Below are 14,835 nucleotides of genomic sequence, written 5' to 3'. Positions count from 1 at the left end.
CCGCTTTCACACTCTGCATCCTGCAGGGATGGAGGGAAAGAAAGAGGGAGGTGTTAGAAGTAAAGCTTCCTCTTTTTCACACCTCCCTTTCTCCCTCTCTCCTCTTTCTCCTGAGCCATCCGCCATCCCTCCCTCTCTGCCTTGCTTCAGACAGGCTAATCTACAGCCTGAAGGGAAGTGGCAGGGGGAAAATGATTTCTTATATATTCTTTTTTTTTTTTTTTCTTTTAAGGAGAAGAGGTGAGGGTTAGCCCCGGGGGCTGTAATGTGGAAAATAAGGACAGATAGGGTGGTGTGTGCAGGGGTGTTTGGGTGGGCTGGTGGAAGGAGGAAGAATATGTTTTCTGTCTTCTTCATCAGCCTCTGTGGCCACACATCAGCCGCTCCGCCGGGTCAAACTTGAAAGACAAAGACAGAAGTGTGCGTCGTGTCGTGCAGGCTGTGATGTGGCGTGTTGAGTGAAGTCATAGCGCGGAGACCGTTAACATTTGGATACGAACGATTGAGACTGGCCACACAAGGTGTGATTCTCACTTTGAAGACCTTTTTCATCTCTTCACTCGTCACCTCCTCTTTCTATCTCTCTCTCTCCAGTCACACTGTCTCTGCTTCTTTATATTTATATCCCATCTTATTTTTACAGCCCCACCCCCTCACCCCTCCATCCTGCTTCTCTCTGTGCGTGTTCCTTCCTCCTCCTGCAGCCTCTGTGACCTGCAGACCAGTGATCTTTAATGCATCCACTGACTTGCTTTATGTAAGAAGTGTCAGAGTGTTACAGGGACTCATGCACTCTCTCTCTCTTTCTCTTTATTTCTTCTTGCCTGTGCACTTTGTCAGCACTGCTTGACCTCCTTTGCCCCCCCTTACAGCTTCACTAGAAGGAAACATGTCTGCTTCCTGAACAGTTCATGATGCTGATGTAAACTGTGACGCTGCATCTCTACTATTCAGAGTGAATTGTTGCATTTTTTCATCTTGGAGAAAAAAAGCCTTTATAGCTTCAAAATGCACATTAAATCCCTCATCGCCTGCATTAACACATCAGTCCTCAATATTAAATAAGAAAATTCTCTTTAATTCACTTAATTAAAACATAAGCAGAGCTAGTAATGGGGTATTACCAATTAGAGCTTTAACTCATTCAACACAGTCTGTATTCTAACCAATCAGGTCCAGATTCTCTCCACACAGTGTTCTGTGTCTCAGGGGCTCCATTTTATTTCATCTGTGCCCCTGATTGGATTACCATCCCTCTTTTTTTTCTTCTTTTCCATCAACCGGTCTCTGCCTCTCTAGATTACCCCCCTCTCCTGCTATTTCTCCAGCCCCAGCAGCAATTGCAGTTGACTGAAAGCGGTTGAGTCCACGCAGTGCGGTGGGGGTGTTAATGAATTCCAGCGGACTGCTAAATGAGGACTTATTAAAGTGCTGCCGCCTCGTAGTTTGACATTTCAGAGCTTCTGGTGGAGTTTTAAATCGCTGCCTCTGCAAATGTCACTCGCTGACTCTCTGGAACGGCTGACCATGTGAATAGAAGCTATTGTTGGCATCGGCTATAGATTGCGAGAGTGAATTTGTGTGGCTTTAACAGATGGGTTTCCAGCGCATGTGTCTGTGTTACTTGGCTAATTGTGTAATTTTGTGTTTCCATCCCTGCAGCTACGTCAGATGGGACGCGCCAAGGCCTGGATAGCATGAGAGGCGGAGTGTGTGCCACGCAAGGCATGAAGGTGGTCCTGAAAGTGGGACAGAGTGAGTCCTCTCACCTTTCTTTCTCTCTCACACACAGTCTTGTACCTCTGTCCTGTACTGGTACCTAATTCTAACCCCAACCATAAAACCAAGTCTTAACCCTCAAAAAGCCATTTGAAGGCATGTCAGAATGTGACCGGCCAACACGTCCTCACTCTGTTAGTAACTTTTTTTTGGTCCTCACTATGCAGCATTTACAAGTACACACACACATACACCTACATGTGAGCCCCCCCCCCCCATATGCACAACTGTGTGGAGTCCGCCACACACTCTCTTGCTCATAACACACACATTGTTATTCATGCATCGCACACAATCACTCACTTAACACACAGTGTGACTAACACACATTGGCTCCAGTCCACCGCATCTCACATCATCTCCCATCTGTACAGTGCCGAGCGCTTCGCATTCATTACTGCACCTTATCTGCCATGCAGCCTCTTCCACTTTTAAAGCATCTCTCTCATGTTCCTCTTTCACATACACACACATACATCACTTCTTTATGTGTGTGTGTGTGTATGTGTGTGCGTGTTCTCGCTGAGCATATTAGGGCTCGTTAAGTGGAGAGAACAGCGGAGAAGTGTGGGATCAGTCAGCTCTAATGAGCCCTGTTGACTCCCTTCTCACTCTGCCTTTTAACTACTACTGTCTCACGCTGGACACACACACACACACACACACATCCCTGTGTGGTATATACATTACAGGCAGAAACGTTATCTCACACATAGGAGGACGTGAGCACATAACAGAGACTCAGACATGCAACCTGAATCGCCCCAGAACACACACACACACACACACACACACACACACACACACACACACACACACACACACACGTACACACACGTCTCCCCACGTCTCCCCACGCAGCTGACCTGCCAGCTACAGCACGATAACAAAATGACTCCATTCAGTGTTGAAGCACACAGTCAGTGATTTTTAATGACTCGTAGCTACGCACACGTCTAATGTGTTTGGAAAATATTCACAGGTAATGACCCTCACATGCAGCCTTTAAAAAAAAAGCAGCAGAGAAAGGCTCATTTAAGCATTTTCACTGACCTGCACATTCCTGCACATAATAGGCACCTGTCCTTCACACGACCCCCCTCACACACACACACACACACACACATATATATATATATATATATATATATATATATATATATAAACACACCCATCTATTTCCATTTCTTTAGCCTGTGTTGTGTTATCAGGCCTTGTGTATTGTCGGGGCTCTTCAGCAAAGAGCCAAGTGGCGCTGCTGTGGCTCTATCAGCCCAGAACATCAGCATAGTCAGCTCAGCTCAATAGAAACACCGCCACACACACGCTTTCTTTCCCCTGGCTCTTTCACCACACGGGCAGTGGAAACGCTGCCTTCCTCACACACACACACACACACACAATGAAGTTCTAAGATGCACACACATCTTTTTATTTGTAAATTTTCTTTCTCTTTTTTCTCTCTGTCCCCGTTCTTCTTCTTTTCTCATCTGTCCTCCGAGCAGCATTGCCTTGCCCCCTTTTCAAATTCCCTTTTTCCCCGTCCTCATCACCTCCCCTTCACTTTGCATGCTGGCCATCTCTCCTTACAGCTCTCAATCCCCCTCTCTGTTATTTCCTTCTTTTCCCTCTGTCTTTCCATCTTATCTGCTGTGTGGCTGAAAGGTCACGTCTGTGTTGTTTGTCGTCTAAATAAGCGGCGTGCCGCCTCATGGTGATCTCTGATGAGATATGGCGCTCTGCTCCGCTCCAAGGAACACGCACACACACACACACACACACACACACACACACACACACTCACAATACACACTCACACCCTTGCCCCACACACATACACTGACCTGTCTTCTCTTATTTTGTTCTTTATCTATCTTGCTTGCTCTCTGTCTCTGTCACACACACACACACACACACACACAATCTGAACCTCCCTCCACTCGCCCCTGATGACCACACAGCAGTTCCTATTGATCCAGACAGCACCACCCCTAACTTCTGTTTGGTGGGCTGTCACGAGGGAGTTGCCAGCCAATAGCTTTACACTCCTCTAAATGTCAGTATGTATAGGTTGATGGCTGCACACACACACAAACACACATACACCAGTTTGTGGTGCAGTGTGTGGGTTTATTGTGCAGTTTTGCTCTCCCTTGCTGCTGCAGTGACCACTAACAGACCTTTTTAAACTGCGGCGTTGAATCGTCACGTCCCACCGTCAAACTCCTGCAGCCTCCTGTCGGCCAGACAGCTCAGAAGTGAACAACATTAGTATGTTCTGAATCCTCTCTTTCAGCTGTGAGGAGAGCCACTTCTACAATGGGCTGCATCTGTGTGTGTGTGTGTGTGTGTGTGTGCGTGTGTGCGTGTGCACGTTTGCATGTGTCACATAAACGCTCTTTAATGCCATCACCATTACTGAGGGTTTGCTAGACAGATGGCCTGATTTAGCGACTACAGATTACAAGCCGTTATGGCCCCGTGTAAATTCACTCTGGCCAAAACAACAAACGGCCTCTCTTTAGTTCCCCATTCAAACAAATGGAAAAGTGCTCATACGCTGAGCATCGGAGCTCAATCAATATGTGTTCTCCCATGATGCGGATGGAAGGGGGGTGGGAATCCTTTATTAAACCTCCTCTGGCTGCCTCTCTCTTTTTGCTAATGTCATTTATTGGGACCACTTCTGAGAGCCTTGGCTGTTGTCGAGGCTGTCTCTGTGTTTCTGCCATTCCGCTCATATTCCACCCTAATTTCTCTCACCCAGGCCCGTACGGACTGCCTCCGAAGAAGGAGCCAGCGGGACGCACCACCAGCAGAAACCCAGGTAAGCAGGAGACCAAATGGAGATAATCCACAGCGGATCCATCCACAAAATGGATGGAGGGAATAAGCAAAGACTGGTGGATAAAAAGAAAAGCGGCGGGGAGAAGGGAGGGAGGAGGCGACAGATGGAGAATGTGCAGCGGTGACATCTGTGGATCTCTCCATTTAATTCCATATCTTTCTCTCTCTCCCTCTCTCTCTGCTCTCTATCCCTCTCCTCATCTCTGCGCCCAGCCCTCCGAGCTAAGTGCTGCAGGCGGGGAACGGATGGCTAATAGCTACCTTGGGAGAAGGACAAGAAAAAGAGAGGGAGGAAGAAAGAGGCAGGAGGAGAAAGAGAGAGAGGAGATAGGGCAGCAGGAGAGAGGGGCTAGACCGGCGGCGACATTTTCAGAGAGTTATTATTGTCATTAGTTTGGGCGGCCTGGATTCTGCAGTTCTGTCGAGAGACAGAAAGAAAGAAGGATGGGAATTACAGAAAGATGAAGGGAGAGAGGAGAAGAGACGGAGGGGAGTGATGGAGCAGAGTGGGTAGAAGTGGGAGGCACATAAGGAAGAGAAAGAAAAGAATAATTGAAAAGCAAAGAGGAGAGGGGAATAGAACAAGAGCAGCTAGAGTCGCGCTCCACCTCAAAGTCATTCAGTGGAGGAGAAAGAACACGATTCACCCTCAGCTGTGTTCATTTCTCTCTCTTCGTTTTTCTGGAGTGAATTTTCCTGTTGTACCCAATGTGTGAACTGGGGCATTTACACATCGCCCAATCACTCGTCCATACCTCACATGCTGTAGGTGAGAAGTGTACGTGTGAAGTATTGTTTTTACTAGAATGAGACAAACAACAGCGGGTTCCCTACTGGACTGATTTACATGAAACACATAATGAGGAATTTTACGCATTTTTGACTGACGAGGACATATTGACACACACTTAACCACACATCTGAAATAATTGTTTTGACTCCTGACACAACAGTTATGACAGAATTTCTAATCCTCATGTGAATATACTTGAAATCATCTCAGCCAGTGGAGTGTCGCTGGTTATTCACTGTGACACTGCCTGGCACCATGTGCAACTTGACAGTAATAAAGATGGCAGGAGATAATAGTCTGACACCACCACGCTTCGATTGTGCACACACAGATTTGCTGCTTCTTTTGCATATCTTGCTATTCGCCAGTTTTTCTGCTCATTTTCAGTTTATGCAATTAAAAAAAAAAAAAAAAAAACTATATAACTGGCTGAGATGACAAAGTTGGCACATCAATACATATTTTTTTAATCCACTGCTTCTGCATCTTCTACTGCAGAGGAAGTATTCATGTCAGGCTGTCTGTCTATTAGAAACCCCCCCCCCCCCCCCCCCCAAAAAAAAAAACAAAAACAGAAAGACCGAAGGTGTCAGGAGTGCACGCAACCACTCCTGTTCCTGCTGCGAGCCCAGATGGGGGCCTTTGGTGCCTTTTGTATCCATGACACATAGATAGGAAGAGACAAATTAATTCATTAAAAAAAAAAAACACAAATGCCACCTTATGTGGGAAGCAGTAATGAAATGCCATGATGCATCGGAGCTACTGGTGCTAATTATGTAACATTGTCACATCCTCTTGAATATATTCATATATGGGTTGTTGATGGAAACACACACTGATTCGCTCTCACGTCAGAATTTCAGAAACATGCATTTAGTTTAATTAGTGATAAAATTTAATGTCAAGACAAATTGTGTTTATGCAGCCCAGTATCACGAATCACAAATTTGCCTCAAGGGTCTTAAACTTTCTCTCCAGACATGTTTTCAACTCTGTAATATTTTGTTTAACATGGTTTTCCCACACAAAAAGTGAAAAACTGGGGCTGTAAGCAGATCTACGTTCACTTCCTCATTGATAAATCTGGATCAGGCCTTGTTGCCCCACCCACCACTGCTTGTGCTAGGTTGACAGGTTAAAGAGCAGAGAGTATCAAGATGGTTAGCATCAGAGAGATGTTTGCGCCTCAGTCTGACCCAGACTCAGATAAGGAGTCTGTTGTGACCAGAATCAGAGACTAGCAGATGAGAACAGTTGGCACAGTTAGCATCTTCTTTTTGTTAATGTTGTTTGTTAGCTTGTAACTGGCAGTGGCTGACACAGTGTTAGTGGCTGTGGTAATGCAAACTCTGGCTCTCTGTACTGACAGTGTTTTGGGTTTATTTTTCCCCGCCCACCCATCCCAGCAAGTAGACAGGATTGGTTCCATAGATATATGACCTATGAATCCCTGACTGTTATGAGACTGTCATTGGTTCACTGCAGTTCAAGGTGGAAACACTCAGTCATGGACTTGACTGCTTATTTCACTCATCATATGTCTTGTATTATATAAAACACATATGGACATGTTCACAAGATTAGGTTAACTTTGGGGGGCAGGGTCTTTAATCATGTGTGCAGCATTACAACGCCCTGTGAGTGAGACAAGGAAAAACTTCCCCAAACTACAGGAAGAGCAACAGGGATCCCTTTTCCAGGAGGGACAGTCATGTGATCCAGTAGATGTTGTGTGTTCTGAATGGAAACATAACTAGTGTGTCTAGCAATATAAAAACAATCCTAAGACTAACTACTTCTTCCTGAAACGTGAGTTATATTTAAGAAAGAGACAGGAAAGGACAGCAAGGATAAAAGTATGTTATCACCTTGACCTGTTCTTTCACTTCTGACCTGCAGGTCGTCTCTCTCCAAGGTTAAATTCTCTAATGAATAAGGAAAAAAGGGGAAAAGAAGGCATCAAAGTCTGAACTCGTGTGATAAAAAAGGAAACAGGAGGGAGTGCAAAGTAGAAAATAGGAGGAGCAAGGGGCGAAGGCGGAGGAGGAGAGGTGAAGGAAGAGGATATAATAAAGAGAACCGGTGAAAGGCGGCAGTCATAATGGAGATGGAGAATGAGGGATGTTGGGTTAATGGAGGGAGGAAGAAAGCAGAGGAGGAGAAGGGAGTGTAATCGACGTCCGGCATTAGCAGTGCGCTCCCAGTCAGTCCAGAGCAACTGGGGGCCTAGCAGCAGGGGGATGAGGTGTGTCTGCGTGCATTGTTTGTGTATGTCCACATTTATGTGTGTGTGTGTGTGTGTGTTGCTAGGCAGTGAGCTCAGAGCGAGGTAGGTCATTACAGCTACAATAACCCGAAGATGGAGAGAACCACAGAGCGAGGGAGGGCAAGGAAGTGGAGGAGATGCAAGAGACAGACAGACAGGGAGAAAAGAAAGGGACGTGTGCCAAGAATAATGATAGACCAATCCAAAGGCTGTATATAGCAGGGACTCATATTACCGGCCTTAACCAGTTCGCCACACACATTCACACGGTCCGGGACCAGAGCCTTAGCACCCCTACAACTCTATAAACATACACACACACACACACACACCTCCAGACCAGCATCCACCTGCTGAGTTCTGACCCGACCTCCCGCTGAGAAAGCTGTGAGCTCCGAGGCTGTGAAGATCTTAGGTTTCAGGCGGACACACAACAGACAGAGAGAGCAATCGGCTGACAAACAGAGAGATAGTGTGACAGACAGTTTGATAAACAGACAGACAGATAAAAAGATAGACAGACAGGCAGGCAGGCAGGAAGGCCAGCGGGCAGGCGGAGTGTGTGGTCTGGTGGTAGGAGCCGAGTGGGGAGGCTCTCTTCATGTGGCTTCCTGTAATGCTAAGTAAATACAGTTGTTAAGGTTAGGGAAATAGAGTGTGTTACCTTGATACATACTGTGGCTAAGCCAGGCTGTCCACAAGAGTATATACTGTACGGTGTTCACACACTCACACACCCAGTCTACAGACATTCCTCTTCATTTTATATGCACTGCTGTCCACTTCATCACGCCAATAAGGAGACCACATGAGCTGCTTCTGTGACATTTGCTGCATACGTATTACATTGCGGAGCCATAAGTTTGGTATGTTTGTGAAAGCCAGCTCTGGGATATTTGTGGTGATTAATATGCTTATAGAAAAAATATAAATCAATGTGATACTGAGGATAATAAGATTGTGTTGTGATCTTTTACAGGCGGCGCAGGGAACTCCACTCAGTCTCAAAGACCCAACAGCTTCGGGGGTGAGGGCAGCGGCGAGAACGGGCCCCTTCAGCCCTCCAACATCGCCCTCATTGCCGGCGCTGCGGGAGGTTCCGCCTTTCTCCTGCTGGTGACCGCTGTGATCTGCATCGTGTGCTACCGGCGGCGGCATGCCAAGCACTCAGACACCCACCACCCACCGTTGTCGCTGTCCTCGCTCACCAGCCCCAAGAGGGGAGGCGGCGGGGGCATCACCAGCTCCAACAACAATGGCTCCGAGCCCAGCGACATCATCATCCCCCTGCGGACGTCGGACTCGGCCTACTGCCCGCACTACGAGAAGGTGAGCGGGGACTATGGCCACCCCGTCTACATCGTCCAGGAGATGCCGCCTCAGAGCCCAGCCAACATCTACTACAAAGTATGAGACGGCCACCGCTGCGGCCGACTGGACACACCCACCTCCCTCCACCCATTACCAACAAAATCCCTGCTCCAAATGAAGCCACAGCAAAGCTCGCCATCACAGCTCCGACCCCGAACCCCTCAATACTACCAGTATTGTCCCTTGGACCCCACTCACTGCCCCGTGAGCCCACACCCCCGGCCACAGTTGTGTTTCTAGCTGAATAAACCTCCCCACCCCATTCTCACACAACTGGGCCACAAAGTGTGTGTTAAGGGCAATGTTGTAACCGTGCATAGCCCTTCTTAACAAGGCCCTCACGAATGGGCAAGAGCCTCTGAGTGCCCCCTTCTTGTTAACTCAGAGCTAAACGAGTCCCACCCGTGCTGAATAGAAGAGTTCCCCAACACGCCAGAGTGTATGTGCAGCACACACACTCTTTTTCTAGGAGTATGGACCTGGCGTTGGGACATGTGATGTTTCAAAAAAGAAAAAAGAAAAGAACTACATCCATAACAAAACAAAAACACCCCTGAACCCACTTAGCGCTGGAGAACTCTGATTCCCAGAGGCCATACCTGCCTGTCCCACCGTCCCGTCCCTCCGAGCTCCATCAGCCGACCAGAGACCGGCCCCTGCCACTAACTCACCAATAGGATTCTAGTTCGTTTGTGTTTGTTTCTCCTGAGAAAACAGGGGCCTCGGACTCGTCCAATCAGCAAAGCCCAGGCAGCGGTCACATGACCAGACCCAGGCTTGAGGAGGTCTGACCGATCGGTGACACTCAGAATCTTGTATATTTTAATAATGTGTGTGCGTGTGTGTGTGTGTGTGTGTGTGTGTGTGTGCGACCGTGCGAGTGCGCATACGACTTGGATAATAATTATGGCGCTGCTGCTCCACATTAGACGTGTGTGTGCAGTTAGTGTGCTTCAGTGCAGCAAGTTTGCATATGAGTTTGCATATGCGTGTGTGGGGTGTAGTTCGTGCGTGTGCGTAAGCTTCGTGTGTGGGGTGATTGTGCGTACGCGTGCGTTCTTTAGACTTGTCTTAAATACCAAAACACAAAATAGTGAGCGAATATCAAAAAAAGTGAGATTTTTTATCGCTATCAACACTTATAGATTATATATATGAATATCCAGTAAATAATTTCTAGATGTTTTCTTCTGTTTTCTATTGTTTCATTATTTTTACCCACTCTGTTAAACTACACTTCTGTTGCTAGACATTTTTTATCTGCTGTTTTTGTTTTTCACGACTTAGAACGACCTTGTTTCCTTCCTTTTCCCTTTGCGTTGTATATTAATTTAATCCCTTTTTTAATTTTCCTGGCGAACAGAGGTTGTTTCTCTCTTCCTCTCTTCCTTCTCTCATTCACTCCCTCCCTCCCTCGCTCCCTCCTTCCCCTCCCCCTCCCTCCCCCCCTCTAGGGTCTCTGAACTCTGTGTATATTTTTATAGCTCCTTGTACTATGCTGTAGTTTTGAAGTTTAGACCTCGTTTGTGGAAGTGTTGAGGTAGAACCATCTATGGAAGTTTTTTTTTTTTTTTTTTTTTTACCCAAACGCTTTTTTTTTTAAACGCAGACGTGAAAAGAAGTGAGGGGCAGTGGGGGAGGTGGTGATGGTGGAGGGTGGGGAGGGGGAGAGAGAAATGAAAAAGAAGAATAAAGGAAAAAGAACAGGGCAAGAGAGAGTGCTGTCTGGGGAGGAGGAATAAAGCAGCAACTGAATGCAGAACTCAAAAAAAAAAGGAGAAAGAGAGGAAGGGAGGGAGGGAGACGAGGAGAGAAAAGACTGTGAAGGAATTGCACACTAAAGAAAAAGAAGCAGAAGGGAGGGGAGGAGCGGCAGGAGTGAGAGATGAAGGATCCCGAGGAAGGAGGGATGGAGAGAGCAGATGAAAGAGTGGCTGGCGAAGGAGAGAAACCTTTTCTTTAAACGGAGGGTCTGAGCCTCCTGAGCGGAGGCGATGGACCAACAGCCAGAACGGATTTCAGCGGAGTTGAACTCTGACCATGGAAAGAAGAGATCCCATCACATACTCTCTCTCTCCCTCTCTCTCTCTCTGTCTCTCTCTCTTTCACACACACACACACACACACACTCACACACACACTTTACTCAATCACACTAACCGTTAACTCGAGGTGGCACATTTCAGATTTGCTCCTCAATTCCGCCAAAATTTTGTGTTGAAATGCATCTCTGTGTATCACACACACACACACACACACACACACACACACACACGCTCTCTCATTTTATTATAAAAGCGCACACAGTACACTGCTAGCTGCGGACACACACACACACACACACACACAAGAGAAATCCCCGAGGCAGTCAGTACACTCTGTTTCTCTCTGTTCGACACACACACACACACACACACACACACACTCACTCACCCGCACATCCTAACACAAATTTCACACCTTTTAATGACTGTCACAAATGCCTACTGATTGCATTGAATGACATACATTCTGCCTCACTCCCGCTTGCTCTCCCACAATCACACACACACACACACACACACACACACACACACACACACACTTTCACCCACACTTGACAAAAATGCTGATTGCTTTCATATGACTCTGTGTTTCTGTGATTAAGACTAACCCGATGGACATGGGAGAGATGAAAAGAGGGTTTTGTGTGCGGTGTGTGTTTTCCTCCTCCTTTCACACACCCTCATGCCCTCGCACAAACGCGCACACACACACTCACACAAACACACTAGTGCCCGGCACCTCAACCTTGGAGGGCAATAACACAACGCTGTGTTCAGGAGGTGCAATATGTTCACATGTGCATACTAATAAAGCTGTTTTGTGTTGCTCAAACATGTTTATGGCTTATGTGTAAACTGGGTGGCAGTGGAGAGCTTAAGCTTTTTTTATAGTTTTGTTTTTCAGACACACACACACACACACATACACACACACACACACGGCCTCCAGTGATGTAGCCATGTTTTCTGTGTGAAGCCAGTGTTAAATCTGGACCTTTGAACATTTCTCAGCTGTGTTTTGTATCAGTATCTAACATCCTATAATGCGATATCTTTCATACTTAAGTGTCACATTCGTCCAAATTGACTTTGTTCAACACACAATGATGATGATGATGATGATGTTCAGATATGTTTTTATACCATTACTGAGTTGGGATTGTATTTGACTGTATCAAAATTGATTTGAAAGATGAAATGAGAGGAGAACACCTCAAATTCTTCTTTTTGTACAACTACCGACTTGTGTTTTTTATGTATGCTGTTCAGTCTGTGTCTATTTAAACATGCTCAGAGTACCTAAAATAATCCTCCAAGCCAAATGAAGTGTCTGTTACTCTCTCTTCAACAACTTCTGCAACTCTTTGGAGCGCTCCAATCCAAAATGACAGTGTTTTACTCTAAAATGGCTGCTGCCGCGATGGGGGGAAAACAAAACTTTCTCTGACTTTACGACCCCGACGAAGAAGACGCCACTGCCCTGTTTTGAGTCCGTTTCGCCCCATCTCCCCCCTCCCTCTCAGCAGAATGTCAAGTATCTCTTGGACTCTGTTTTTTTTTTTTGTTTGGTTTTTTTTTGTTTTTTTAATTGTTTGGTTTTCATGTCGATGTTATTTCAAAGTTGTGTCTCTGGCTCTCACTGTTTGTGTTTGACTGGTCGACTCAACGTGTTGGCTTTTTCTAAAAACCATGGACACGGCCGCCGGTTGTCATGTTGAAAAGAGAAAGAAGAAAGTGCTGTTTTCTGTGGAATGGAGGAGAGAGAGAGGAAAAAAAGCAGCTACCGCCTAGCTCCCTCACCTCTCCGTTGGTGAAAGTGTGTGTAAATGTGCGTGAATGAGTGTGAGTGTGAGTGTGTGTGTGTTTCTTTGTGCCAATAGCCGGCGAGCGGAGGCCGTGGAGCAAGGTGGCTCTCGTATGTGACGTGTTGAGACTTTGTGTTTGGGACAACTCTGTGTGAGAAGGGTTTTTTTGTGTCCTCTCCTCCTCTTCCTCTCTCCTCCTTACCCCTTGTCTACTCATCACGGCGACCCCTAAACCCCCGCCTCCATCCCTTCCTCCCCCATTCCCTTTGCCCCTCCCCCCCAAACACACCTCTAAAGAGAGGAAAAAACTAGTACATTCCTGGTTTGGAAAAAAAAAAGGTTGAATAAAAAAAAAAAAAACAAACGAAAATGTTTAAGCACCACTCTTTTGGTCCTGTTGTGTGATTCATTATTGTATGAGGGTCTGCTGAGGTCTTTTGTTCTCAGTGTGTGTGTGTGTGTGTGTGTGAGAGAGAGAGAGAGAGAGAGAGTGAGTTCCTGAGGCCCACTGCTAACCCTACCTTTAATAGAAGGTCTCTCCCCTTATCTCTGCTTTGGGCTTGTCTCAGTGGGGGCTCTTTCACTGCCTCTGCTAATAACACTGCCATTTCAGACACACACACACACACACACACACACACTGGCTCTCCCACTGGTGTTATCAACAAGTTATCAAACCTGGCTTCGTTAGTGTTGAGTGTTGCTTGGCAACATATTGACGGAGCTGATTTCATTCGATGTGTCCCTCTCTACACCCCTCTTCCTCCTCTATTTCCCCCGCTCTCCCTCTAGCTTTGTGGCATGTTTCTATGGTAACTGTTAGCGTCTTTTGCTTCCCTTCCAAAATTTGTTTCAACTGTGTGTGTGTGTGTTTTAAGGCCTTCAAGAGCATGGTGTGCCATCAGGGTGGCCTAAGATGAGATGACCAGGCAGCTGCCTTTGGCCTTTGATCTGTGATGTGTGAGAGTAGATTACATGCCACACACACACACACACACACATTCACTGACCCCAACTCCGCAAACACAAACATGTCTGCACACAAATGCAATCGTATGCACTGCCACAGACCGGCATTGATCCTGGTGGACACCTCTCACTGCCTCTGCCATGACAACCTGTCACTGTAACTGAGGCCGAGTGCAATGCAGTAAACATCCATTCACCAGCGGCCTGCTGAGACTGCTAATCTACAGCACACCTTCAGTCAGTGTCAGCCCTCCTCTCCTCTGCAGCCATCACTGCATTTATTATTTACATGTGCACTTTTCCTACTGACGTGTCAAAATGTCTTCTTTTTCTTAAAAAAAACCAAACTATTCCTGTTCTAAGGGTGTTGCACACTGATCACATTACAGCCCCACCTCTCTAATGTGCACACACATGTTTTCACTCAGCCTGTCTGATCTCAGGACTGCGTGGTCATGTACAAACTGTTTGACTGACATCCTCCTCACTATAGATGCGTTGCACCTGTTAGCGTAGGAGAACCTACGCCTCTTTGGTGACATCACACAGCCTGCATAGCTCCACCCAACTTCAGCCTAAGCAGAGGTCTAATCAGAGAGTAACCCCAAACATATGTGGGTGTGCAGGGTGTTACACAACTACATGCACAGTTCACAAAGTGAAGTGAGGAAGCAGATGTGTGGAAAAAAAAGGAACATGGTACTTGAATCACTAAAATTCTCTCAACCTCTATTCCTTTTATATGAGCATAGATGATGCTTTTATTTTGGTGACCATATAGTAATGATAGTATATGAGTGAATCCAACTGGGGATAGGAAATAACTCGTATATCAAGAAGGAATGATATTCCCACCAAAAAGAAAAAGACGTAAAGAAGTAGCTGTAATATGCTGTAGGGACACACACTGCCTCTGGTGCTACTGCAAGTGTAAAGCTTATAGCTCACTCCACTTAT

General features: G+C 46.4%; 1 protein-coding gene across 1 annotated transcript in view; it reads left to right on the top strand.

The window, feature by feature from the left end:
* The window catches only part of efnb3b (ephrin-B3b), an 80,169-nt gene extending 66,877 nt beyond the window's left edge, over positions 1 to 13,292 (top strand). Inside the window, exons 3-5 of the mRNA XM_071477882.1 lie at positions 1,663 to 1,755; positions 4,547 to 4,606; positions 8,668 to 13,292. Of these exons, the coding sequence (XP_071333983.1) occupies positions 1,663 to 1,755; positions 4,547 to 4,606; positions 8,668 to 9,101 (587 nt within the window). The 3' untranslated portion in view covers positions 9,102 to 13,292. The remainder of the gene's footprint in view (positions 1 to 1,662; positions 1,756 to 4,546; positions 4,607 to 8,667) is intronic.
* Positions 13,293 to 14,835: the final 1,543 nt, after the last annotated feature.

The sequence above is a fragment of the Trachinotus anak genome, unplaced genomic scaffold (genome assembly GCF_046630095.1).
Source record: "Trachinotus anak isolate AG129_WGS33_773 ecotype Australia unplaced genomic scaffold, CSIRO_AGI_Tana_v1 ptg000005l, whole genome shotgun sequence".
Taxonomy (NCBI): Eukaryota; Metazoa; Chordata; class Actinopteri; order Carangiformes; family Carangidae; genus Trachinotus; species Trachinotus anak.
The sequence above is the reverse complement of the archived record's forward strand: the minus strand, read 5'-3'. Positions and strand labels throughout refer to the sequence as shown.